The following is a 12549-nucleotide window of genomic DNA, read 5'->3' on the forward strand; positions in this document are numbered from 1 at the left end:
ACATCCAAGTTCTATTACCTTGCCAATTTCAATTCCTACCAATCAAACAAAAATACTAAAAAATATTAAATCTAAAAAAATTAAATTTTTTTAGTTTGTTTATATTAGAGTGTGAATTAGTAGGGTGAAATGGATAGTTCAACTCGTTAAACTAGTTGAGATAAGAATTAAGGAACAGGAGGTCCAGAGTTTAAGTCCTTGCAAATGAGAAAAAAATTAACATAACATTGAAATACTAACAACTAACATTACTTGACTACTTAATGTAAAAAAAATAAAAAAAACTAACATTAATTATAAAAGAAAAAAGTGTGAAAAAAGTGTGAATTACTAAGTTTTTATGAATTTATTTTTTTAAAAAAACAATTAAATAAGGGACTAAATAAATAAACCAAAAAAAAAATACTGTAATTGATTTTTATTAGGATTTAATTGATATGTACCGACGGTGTAAAATAATTTTACACTGTCAACCAATATCAACCATATTTTTCGCCACATCACCCCACTTCACTCCACTTTCTTGACATGACAAGACAAAATGATGATTATTTATTGGACGATCGTGTAAAAATATTTTATAGAGTAACTCTTAAACTCTTTTTGTTAACACACAGGTGTATGAAGTGTATGAGTTACGATTACGATGACAGCAGCGAACAAGAATTGAAGATCTGAGAAACCCATCGCGGCAATCCCAATTCCAAAACTCAGCGAACTCATTCACTCTTCAAAGATCCATCAACATACCAAAATTGCACCATGACTCTCAATCTTCGCCAGAAACAAACAGGTAATAACTAACTCTCCTCCATTTTCTATCTCTTCTTCTTCATTTTCTCAATTCCATTAACTCGATCCATTTCAATTTCAGAATGCATCGCACGAATGCTAAACCTAAATCAACCGTTAAACGCATCGGGAACAACAAACGAAGAAGCATACAAAATTCTCATCTACGACAAATTCTGCCAAAACATTCTCTCTCCGTTAATTCACGTCAAAGATCTTCGCAAACACGGCGTTACTCTTTATTTCCTCATCGATAAAGATCGTAAACCCGTTCACGACGTTCCCGCCGTTTATTTTGTTCAACCGATTCAATCCAATGTTCAGAGAATCATCGCCGATGCTTCTAGATCTCTTTACCAGACTTTTCACCTCAATTTTTCGACTTCAATTCCTCGTCCTTTACTCGAAGATCTCGCTTCTGGAACCCTAGGTTCTGATTCGATTCAGAGGATTTCGAAAGTTCATGATCAGTATCTTGAGTTTGTTACTCTTGAGGATAACCTGTTTTCGTTGGCTCAGAAATCTTGTTTTCTTCAGCTTAATGATCCTTCTGCTGGTGACCGTGAAATTGAGGATATTGTTGAGAAGATTGTTTCGGGATTGTTTTGTGTTTTGGCGACGCTTGGTGTAGTGCCTGTTATTCGTTGTCCGCGTGGTGGTCCGGCTGAAATGGTTGCTACTGCTTTGGATCAGCGGATTCGTGATCATTTGTTGTCGAAGAATAATTTGTTTACTGAGGGTGGGAATTTTGTTAGTTCTTTTCAGAGGCCTGTTTTGTGTATTTTTGACAGGAATTTTGAGCTTCCGGTTGCCATTCAGCATGATTTTAGGTATCGGCCATTGGTTCATGATGTTCTTGGGTTGAAGTTGAATAGGTTGAGTGTTCAGGGAGAGAAAGGTGGGATGAGATCTTATGAGTTGGATAGTGCTGATACGTTTTGGGTTACGAATGGGGGGTTAGAGTTCCCTGAGGTTGCGGGGGAGATTGAGACTCAGCTGAATAAGTATAAGAGTGATGTTGATGAGGTGAATAAGAGGACCGGAGGAAATCACGGTGCTGAGTTTGATGGGACGGATTTGATTGGTAATACAAAGTATTTGATGAATGCTGTGAACTCTCTGCCTGAGCTGACTGAGAGGAAGCAGGTGATTGATAAGCATACTAACATTGCTACTGTTTTGTTGGGTGAGATCAAGGAGAGGTCACTTGATTCTTATGCTAAGAAGGAGAATGACATGATGGTTAGAGGGGGTATTGAGCGGAGTGAACTTCTTGGTGTGCTGAGAGGGAAGGGAACCAAGATGGATAAGCTTCGATTTGCCATCATGTATCTTATTTCATCGGAAACCATTAATCCGACTGAAGTGGAAGCTGTGGAAACAGCGCTGAGAGAGAGTGAGGTTGATACTGCTGCTTTTCAGTATGTGAAAAAGATTAAGTCTCTGAATGTTTCGTTGGCATCGGCGAATTCTGCTAGCAGAAGTAATATTGTTGACTGGGCCGAGAAGCTCTATGGACAGTCAATAAGTGCGGTGACTGCCGGTGTCAAAAATCTCTTATCTAGTGACAGGCAGCTAGCATTGGCAAGGACTGTTGAAGCCTTGATTGAAGGGAGACCAAATCCTGAAACAGATGGGTACCTGGCATTCGATCCTCGTGCTCCCAAGTCTGGTTCGGGAGCAAGTAGCAGCCTTTTGAAAGGGCCATTTAAGGAAGCAATTGTGTTCATGATTGGTGGTGGTAATTATGTTGAATATTGCAGTCTGCAAGAGCTTGCACAAAATCAGCAGCCTCCCAAGCATATTATATATGGAACGACCGAACTCTTAACTGGAGTGGACTTTGTAGAGCAGCTTACATTGTTGGGGAAGAAGATGGGTTTGGGTAATGTTGGTTCTACCCCTCCTCAGTAGTTCAGATGTGAATGTATCCACAATTCGGCTTGCCAAATTATTCTTTAGTATACAGAAGAAAACTCTCAGATATTATGAGGTAAAACAGGAAAAATCAATCTGCTTTTGATGTTCATTGTCTAAAACTGATGAAGGATTTTGTGCTTTACAGTGCCTTCTTGATTATAAAGCAAGGGGATCACTTCTTTGTAGTTTTTTGTAGCATAGTCAATTATGCTTTATTTCATTGTAGTGAAAAGTTGTTTATTGACATGCACGACCTGCCTTTGATGATTTGTTTTCACTCCACAAATGAGATGTTATGTTGAAAATCATAATGTATTAATGAGAGCAAGCGTCTAATTGGACACATTTTGCTGTTCTTCCTACCATTTTGTATGCAACTTGTTTAGATTGATCTATTTGGCTGATTTGCGAGTGTTACTTACCGCCTAAATCATGTGTCTAATTAAGTCTATGGCCGTGCAGTTACGTCTTTTGTCAGGCTGATGTTTTAGTTTAATTATCCATTCTTGAAGCATCTTATTTAGATTGATCTGTTTGGGGTTTAAGTAGTGTAGATCGATCTGTTTGGTGGATTTGTGAGTATTACAGCCTAAATCTTGTGTATCCAATCAAGCCTATGGCCATGAAGTTACATCTTTTGTCATGCTGGTGTCTAGTTTAATTAATATTTTAATTTTTCTTGTCGAACCCAGTATCAAGTATGAATGAATCCCATTTGCATTCTGAGATGTCTATCCTATAAGTCTAATGACAATAGTTCTGGAAGGTTATACTTCGTTCATCATTTCCAGATATTGTTATGCCATCCAGCAATATGTTTTCCTGCTACTATTGTTCATGATTTCATTGCTTCACCACCACCACCTGCTTTGTTCAAAATTGCATCAGTAATTCTGCATTAAGCTAACCTATATGTATGTGCTGCTAGCAGCCGAATATGGGTAATCATGATGGTGTTAACATTTCTGTTCAGGTAAAGAAGCTCTTGTAAAGTGAATTTGGTTTTAAAGGAAGAAAGTAACTGTGTATCCAACCTTATATTTCAATGTTTTAAGATCCCGCCACATTGCACTTTAAATTTAAATCACAGTTGAATACACCCTTACTTAAAAAAAGCCTCCTAGTTTAAGATATGCTTGATGGAGCTTTTGTGCATGCTTGTAGTCTCTTTCAAATTGAGTTAGTTGCAATGCAAGACATTGGTCTGAAAGTAGAGTTGGTTTGAAATAATCAATTTGCGGCCACTTTCCGCAGATAATTATAATATGTTCTGTCTCTAGTTCAAAGACATGCGCCCTTCTAAAAAACCTCATAGCAGACCTTTTAAATTGCATTTTCAATAACAAAAAATTTCCAATTTCATGACATTTCACTGATAAAGTGTTGGTAGTTTTTGACTGGTTTAGATACAGGCTGCATAATTTCCTTTAATAAGGACAGCTTGCTGCATCAAATACTTTCTAGCAGATTGGACCTTTTTTCTGTATGCCTTTAATTTTTCTTAACTGCAATATCATAATACTTTATCCACATACTTAAATTACACATTCAGATCGGCTGCTTATAAAAAAAAAAAAAAAAAACACATTCAGATCGGCAGCTAGATCTGTCAGTTGTTTAGTTCAAAAAGACAAGATATGAGTTGAGTCATGATGCTCTGAAAATGAATCATAGGATTTCAATAACAGATTTAAACAGAATGTCATAACATCACTTGCCACACGTATTACACTTTGTTGTATTGAACATTGCCAACTTCATCCCTTTCTTCGTCTTCTGTCTTCTATCTCCCACATCAAGGGTCTGCAAGTTCCCCCTTTGGCGAGGGACTTCAAATTGCTGAATTTGTAATTCCCTGCTTTAGTTTTGCTAACACATCGGCATATAGAACTCTACGCTTTTCACTGTCATGCTTCTATATTGTTGAGCATCATTTTTCTGTGCAATGATATACTCTTAATTTTCAATGAAAATAATTCAACTATCTTGGTTCAAAGTGTCAACTTTTGTAAGCTAAATTGAATATCAGAAATTTTAAAAAAATGAAATATATATAAAGCTTCCTATTGCCACAGCTCATCCATTTCATGAGTATTGTCAAATAGGAATTAGACACCTAATATATAGATGAAAATCATTTGAACATTTAACCTCAAACATTGTAACTAAGGACAGCTTTCACACTTTGGCCTTGTTTGGATAAATAACTAATCTGCAGCTTTTAGCATAAAGTTAAAATAAAGCTAAAATTGTTTTTGTATAAGCTATAAATTGTTTTCATAAGATATCTTGAAGAGTTTATGAACATATGTCATAAGTTTTTTTGAACAAGTATGTCATAAGTTGTTTTCATAAGTTCTTCTAAATAGTGTCGAAATACTTATGTCAGTAGATAAACTAAACCAAAAAAAGCTCTTCATCTCCAACAAAATGCATCTGAAGAAAGATATTAAGTTTTACATTTTGTATGTTTGGCATGCTCTATTTTCTAAATCTACTTTGAATTGCAAACACGTTCGCTAAAACGGTAATATGCATGGAGATAGTATTTTTTTTGTTAACCCTATGGTTCTCTAGGAATCTGGTACTATGATATTCAGTTGAAAAATAAATAAAAATATTAAAAAATTATTCAAGATTCTTCCAAATAATTCATTCTTAAACGAAACTCATTGATCACTTAAACTCGATCACTTACTGATTTTGAAACTATTATATAACTATAGCTATCTAGTACTATCTACACAAGTCATGTAGCATTTGTGTGTTGTGCATAACTAACTAATTTAGCTCATATTAAAAGAGGCACAAGTCATACATAGATATCCCTTTAAATGAATATCAATTTTCTCTTCAAATTCGGCGTCTCAAAAGAAATAGTAGTATTTATCACTTCATCTACAAACTAATACTCCCTACGGTCCTTAATATAAGAAAGATTTTACTTTTTAGATTCATTGAGAATCTAATGTATCTAGTCCATATTATATTTATAGACTATATACATTAGATTCTCAATGAATCTAAGAAGTAAATTTTTTCTTGTATTAAGGACCGGGGGAGTATAAAAGAGGCAAATAGAAATATAAATAAGGCCATGAAAATATCCAAAAGTACCATCAAAATTTAGCTGATAAAAGTAAAACAGCAATAATAGAAGAGTTCCAATTTCAAAGGAAATAACAAAACTGTGTTCTGACCGAGAAATGTAAAACAACCACTGACTGACTCTAAGAAATAAAAAGACCACTCACAAGATGTCTTATTTTGATGCAAAATGGGATTGCAAAGGTTCAATTCGAAAGGAAATAACAAAACTGTGTTCTCAGTGAGAACCGAAGAACGACTGACTCTAAGAAATAAAAAGACCACTCACTAAATGTCTTATTTTGATGCCAAATTGGATTGCAAAGGCTCCAAACAGAACTGATAAACGTCACAATTGTAAAATAAATTACGCCTTCAACCGACCATAAAACTTTTGTTTCTCCTGGGTAGTCTGGAAGCGACCATGTCCAAACTTGGAGGAGGTGTCAATGAACTTCAGGTTGATCTCTTCAAGAGCCAATCGAGATGTCTGCTTGAGTAGTGACTGACGAAGAGTGACAACCCGCTTCTTTGGTCCAACACAGCATCCCTTGATCATAAGATAATCATGCTTCACAATACCATAATGAGGAAATCCACCCATAGGGGTGATTTCCTTCTCAGTCCTGTAGTTAGCACATAACATAATTAAGTAATGCATAATCTGGATATAGAGAATTACAATTAATTAATGCAATTCAATATGAACATCTTTGAACTTTCATAAGATTAACCAAGATACATATGTTTTATTGAGAATACACGTCTACCAGTATACCTGTCAAATTCGGTGATGGCAGTATGTGACTCTTGGTCGGTCTTGCCAACCTTGTAGATCTTCTTATTCAACTCAGTACGATGATGATATCCATTCTGCCCAGCCCTGGCAACTGTGAAAGAAACACGAGCAGGGTGCCAGGCACCAATACAAGCAACCTTCCTGAGACCTCTGTGCGTCTTTCGTGGAAGGCGAGTGACACCCCAACGAGTTACCACACCTTCATAACCTTTACCTTTAGTCACTCCGATGATATCTATCATCTCATCCTTTTGAAAAACAGCATCAACAGGGATTTGCTTTTCAAAGAAACCATATGCATAGTCCACCTTCTGGCTCACGGTTCCACCATTAACTTGGATCTCCATCAAATGAGCTTTCTTTTGTTTTAGACCCTTCAACTTCCTTATCTACAGAAAACAAAGAAATATGCCATTATGTTTCACCATTAACAGAAGTAGCTTTTAAGTCAGAAAAAAAATATACCTACAAGGTTACAACTAGTAAATAAATGGACACGACTAACACATTTAAAAAGATTACATGTAAACACAGTAGGCCAGATTTACAGTATTTGAACACCATAATGATATAAGTCAGATATGCGAATCAAAATCAAGTCTGTTATGCCTCACTTATAAAACATTTAATGAAGGTTGTTTAAAAAGTTAACAGAAAGAAACAAACTCAAATAAAATACAACAAGCACAATCTTGGTACCTGAGTATGAGCAAGAACACGAATGACAGTGGCATACTTTTTCAATTTCTCAAGCTGAGTTTGAATATCTTTCTTCCCTTCGTCAGTTTCATATTTCTTGGTATACTTGGTAAAAGCTTTCTTCTTTGATTTGCACCAGTTCTTGTAAAACCGGCGCTTGATATCTTCACTAAGATGCTGAGCCCAAACAGTATTCAGTGTGCGAAGGCCTCGTGGTGTCTTCACGTATCCCACCACTCCAACAACAACAACTGGAGGAGTTTCAATGATAGTGACAGCTTCACATGTCTCCTTCTTATGAAGCTCTACAACAGCAATGAATGTTATTAGGCACAAATTCACCATGGTCATGCATATAAGCCACCATGAAAGAGAAACAGACAAAAAAAACATGTGATGATCTTAAAAAAATGCCAAAACATCACACTTACTTGATCCAGGTTTCTCGACCTCCCTAACTATATGAGTCATCCCAGACTTGTAGCCAACAAAAGCAGTCAACCTGCATGGTTTGGTGGGATCGTCTTTTGGAAAGGCTTTCACTGCAGTGGCAAATTAGATGAGGTATTTAGGGAATAAGAACAGTCGCATAACATTAATAACCAAAACCATGCAACTAGATATGGTAGTATGTTAACAAGCATAGGGATATATATATATATATATATTCTACACTTGGTATCAGGAAAACGGGAGAATAGTCTACATATAAAAGTTAATCACATTAATATAAACAAAATTGCTCACCAACCTTAGAGACATAGACATAAACATCAAAAAGAGGTATATAAAGACAGATAAATGAGAAGGGGTAGTCATTATTAAAAAGAAACAGCAGATATCAAATATAGAGATGAATACTGAAGCAACCACGGGTACCAAATATATGTAGGTAGAATCACTAATTTTCAAAACAGCATAGGAAAGCAGATTGGGACATATGACAAGTTAGAAGACACAAAAATACTTACCTTGGTGAAAATGCAGAAAACAAATGGTATGTTTTAGGAAACAGGTACCATGTCATTGATTGTGTCATAAATTAAATAATAGTTGTAGTAAAATGTAGCAAATTTCATGGTGTACTTCTAAGAATTAAATAAACCAAGTAAACAGCACAAATATGTTTATTGTTTTGCAAACTACTTGCATAGTAATAATCTAATAGAACCCATAGTCAATACAATGCAAACAAAGATGTGTTGTAGAGATATGAATAGTGAAGCATCCATGCCACAATGTATAAATAACTCAGTTTGTCAAAATACTAAAGAGGTAAAAAGAATTGAATCAAGTGTAATATAAGCAAAAATATGTTAATGCCAATTAGGCTCAAGAATGATAAAATTTGCATTTCAAAATTGGTTGCCAACCATAGAAACAGGCATTAACATCAAACAGGAATATATAAAGACATATGTTAGTATCAATTAGGTTCAAGAATGATATAATTTGCATTTCAAAATTGGTCACCAACCATGGAGAAAGACATAAACATCAAATATATATATATATATATATATATATATATATATATATATATATATATATATATATATATATATATAGAGGATGTATATTATGAGAATGATAAAGATATATGAGAATATGAGAATGAATAATAGCCATTGGATTAAAATGAAGGAGTAGGATTAAAACATTCTGTTAAACTTTCTCTCTCCAACAAATACACGCCTCCCTTCTCTCTCCCCAACATCACACATAGACCACACCCACCGCTCACCTTATTCCGGCCGCTCAGTTCCGGCCGCTCATCTTATTCCCTCCTGTCGTCTTCGTGAGCACAGGTGTGCCGTCGTTCGCCGGCGCGAGCACAGGGTCGCCGTCGTTTTCCCACTCCATTCTTATTTCTTTTGAACCCTTTACCCTTTCATGTTCTTCGATCTCCCACCCTCTGCAAAATGTACCGGTAGGATTGGGTTACTGTAGTAAGACCACAATCGATGCAGATATGGTTTCAAAACAACTTATAATGAGTTTTTTTATGCTTTTAAATTCTATTTATTTTGTAATTAGATCTAGATCAAGCAAATTGGATAAATTTGTTGAATTAATAAAGAATAGAATGAGTATGAAGACACACAAGTGAGAACTGAGAAATGAGGATTGATGTGTAGAAAAAAAAGTAAGAGGAACTGAGAAGGGTGGAAGTTGTGTTTGAGAGAAAAAGGAGTTCTGGGAAGGAAGAGAGAGTGACAGAAGCAGCAGAGCGGTTTGTGTTGTGAGAAGAAAGAATCTCATGTGACACATTAAAAGAGTCTTTTTTTTAATCTCTGTCACACATTTTTTATCACATGGCTCATATTCATTCTCACCATTCTCATATATAATTGACATTCTCATGTGATACATCCTCTATATATATATATATATATATATATATATATATATATATATATATAAAGACAAATAAATGAGAGGGAAAGTCATTCAAACTATAAAACACATATAGTATTAAAAAGAAACAGCAGATATTAAATAGAGAAATGAATAGTGAAGCAAACAAAGGTATCAAGTAGATATATCACACAGTTGCTAATTTTCAAAACAGTATAAGAAGGCAAATTGAGACATATGACAAGGTATAACACACACATATCATTGATTGTGTCATTAAATTATATAATAATTGTAGTATAACTTGGCAATTTTTTTGAATTACTTGTAAGAAATAAACAAACCAAGTAACCAACAAGTACATCTTTATTGTTTTCGAAACGAATTACATAGTAATATGTTGCAGATATATGAGTAGGGAAGCACATGTACCAAAATGTAGGAATAACTCAATTTGTTACAATATTAAAGGAAAAAAAAATTAAACCAATTATAATTATAATGTAGGAATGTTAGTATTAATTAAGAACATATATTTATCATTCAAATTTTAATTCAATGTTAATGAATAGAGAGAGTATTCATATGTACCTGAGAAAATATCTTCAGGTTTTCAACTTAAATAAAGTCACAAGAATAATTTAAAATAGAACTTAACAGACAAAATCATGATGAAAATAAAAATTCATTAAAAGAAAACTTAGTTAACTTCAATAGATTGCTCAGATTACAAATGAAGAGTTTAAAGTCTGAATGTATTCATTCATTTCATGAAAAGAAAAATGAGAAATAAAATAATAAGTGTATCATATAGTTTAAAAATAAAAATTGAAAAACAATTTGGGGTTGAAAATAAGCCTTCAAACTGATCTAATAATCACATCTCAGTACAATAATCATGAAAGCACCAATTACCATCAGTGATAAAGAAATACTTCCAAACCAAAGGCCTATGGCAAAATGAATGCCAATTCTCTAGCTTATTTGTATTCCATACCAAAAACCCTATCAAAGGATTAAGGATAGATAAGCCGTTTTTGAGATTCCAGCCTTGATTAATCAGTTATCAATGGAAGCAATTTCGATCATCAAATAGGAAAATGGTAATAACATGATAATCCACTGAAAATCAATCAGTTTGAAAACAATTTACAACTAACAAATCAGATTCAATCTTCATCATTCATTGAACAAATTAAAAACAAAATGTAGATATAACCTTTTCCACGATGACGTGAAGCTCGTTTCCTTGGGAGAAAGCCGAGAGAACCGTGTCTAGGGTGCTCGAATTTCCGATGAGACATTTTTTTCCTAATTCAATTGAAAGGAAAACACAGTGTTAAACTCAAATTATAAGCATTGGTGATAAAGATAAAACCTAATAGATCCAAAGCAAATAACGATTAACAGAGAGATCTATGGAGCAAAGAAAAGAACGAGAAAGAAGAAATGTTTACCTGCCGCAATAGAGAAATAGGGAGAAGAAATGGTGTGAGGGTTTGGTGTACAAGCTTCGTCCTTTATATAGAGGTTGGCAGCACAGCAGCCTACTCTTCGCATTTCTAAACCCTAAAAAACTAGAAATTGTGTCCTACTTACTACCTCTGAACCGTCCGATTAAAATTAAATAATTCAGATCTTACGATATATTTTTATTTTTTGTAATAAAAAATTTTGAGATTAAAATTTCAATTGTTTGATTTTAGGTTAGCCGGAAGAAAATTACTCAACCACGCAAATATGGGGGCCTCGGAGTGAGAAGCTCTCGGTCTCATAACACGGCACTCCTTGGTAAACTTACATGGGAGATTCTTCAGACACCGGATAAGTTGTGGGTAAGTCTCTTCAACGATAGATACCTGAAGGGGCAGCTGCCGTTTAACGTAACTGTTACTGGCGGGTCTGTGATCTGGAACTCAATGGCGAAGGCCATGCAAATGCTAAAAGATGGGTTCACATTCAAAGTTGGTAATGGCGAGACAAGCTTTTGGTATGACTCTTGAATTCTTAAAGAAAAGTTATGTACGGTTGTACTCTATGTAGCAATTCAGGACACTTCCGCAAGGATTAAGGATGCTTGGTTTGACGGTAAGTGGAATTTTAATTTTTTGTATACTAATCTTCCGGACAATGTTGCCAATGCTATCACAGCAACCCAACCTAGAATAGTGCAGAATTTGCCTGATGTTTGGACTTAGAGTAACTCGAGTTCGGGTATGTACTCCGTCAAGGATGCTTATAATTGGCTTTTGAACCCAGCACCGCTTTATGATCATGTCAACTGGAAGTGGATTTGGCAGCTTAATCTCCCGGCAAATATTCAATTTTTTGTCTGGCAACTCATTCATGAATCCATTCCTGTGCGCGCAGTTCTGCAACACCGTTGGGTCTGCAACACCGATATTTGTCCTCGCTGTGCAGGAGCCTCTGAGAACATCGGTCACTGCCTATTCTCGTGTCCGGATGCAGCACAAGTGTGGAATCTGACTGGTTTGGTTTTTAATCGCGACTCTTCCCAAGGGGCTGACACGTTCACATGGTATAAAAATATGGGTAAGATTCATGGATCTCTCTTCTTCATTGCTCTCTGGGTGATTTGGTGTGGAAGGAATGCGATTGTCTTCAATAACCATAGAGAAAATACTCACACCAGTATGGGAAAGATTTATTCCTTGCTAAAATCCTGTGAAGCTGCTTTTATGCCTCCGCATTCGGTAGCAGTTACGCCCGTTAACACGCGTTTAGTATCTTGGTCCCCACCTATGGAAGGTACCGTGTGTCTCAATGTAGATGGAAGCCTTTTCGGCGCTACAAGTTCAGCTGGTTACGGTGGTCTGATTCGGGATCATAACAGTGTTTTTATTTCGGGATTCTACGGAGCTGCTAATGTTCGA

At 35.4% G+C, this 12549-nt stretch overlaps 2 protein-coding genes across 2 annotated transcripts; one reads left to right on the top strand and one right to left on the bottom strand.

Annotated features, from left to right (window-relative positions):
• The first annotated feature begins 580 nt into the window (after positions 1–580).
• Positions 581–3055, top strand: LOC123913973 (SEC1 family transport protein SLY1). Its single transcript, XM_045964924.1, has 2 exons — positions 581–793; positions 875–3055. Exons 1-2 carry the CDS (start codon positions 763–765, stop codon positions 2704–2706), a joined length of 1863 nt encoding a protein of 620 aa, XP_045820880.1. The 5' UTR covers positions 581–762; the 3' UTR covers positions 2707–3055.
• Positions 3056–5816: 2761 nt separating this feature from the next.
• LOC123917882 (60S ribosomal protein L3) lies at positions 5817–11206 on the bottom strand. The gene is made up of 6 exons (XM_045969761.1): positions 11113–11206; positions 10875–10966; positions 7729–7839; positions 7298–7602; positions 6578–6987; positions 5817–6425 (listed from the first exon to the last, which is right to left on the bottom strand). The coding sequence occupies exons 2-6, from the start codon at positions 10957–10959 to the stop codon at positions 6167–6169; spliced, it is 1170 nt and encodes a 389-aa protein (XP_045825717.1). The 5' UTR covers positions 10960–10966; positions 11113–11206; the 3' UTR covers positions 5817–6166.
• Between the last annotated feature and the right edge of the window lie 1343 nt (positions 11207–12549).

Source organism: Trifolium pratense, linkage group LG3 (assembly GCF_020283565.1).
Source record: "Trifolium pratense cultivar HEN17-A07 linkage group LG3, ARS_RC_1.1, whole genome shotgun sequence".
Classification (NCBI taxonomy): Eukaryota; Viridiplantae; Streptophyta; class Magnoliopsida; order Fabales; family Fabaceae; genus Trifolium; species Trifolium pratense.

Bases quoted from the DNA above. Each gene is read 5' to 3' on its own strand.
- LOC123913973 (XM_045964924.1), top strand. From the start codon at position 763: ATGACTCTCAATCTTCGCCAGAAACAAACAG. The intron at 794-874 runs GTAATAACTAAC...TTTCAATTTCAG, and splicing joins TCTTCGCCAGAAACAAACAG to AATGCATCGCACGAATGCTA.
- LOC123917882 (XM_045969761.1), bottom strand. From the start codon at position 10,959: ATGTCTCATCGGAAATTCGAGCACCCTAGACACGGTTCTCTCGGCTTT. The intron at 7,603-7,728 runs GTAAGTGTGATG...TTGCTGTTGTAG, and splicing joins GGTCGAGAAACCTGGATCAA to AGCTTCATAAGAAGGAGACA. The intron at 6,426-6,577 runs GTATACTGGTAG...TGCTAACTACAG, and splicing joins GCCATCACCGAATTTGACAG to GACTGAGAAGGAAATCACCC.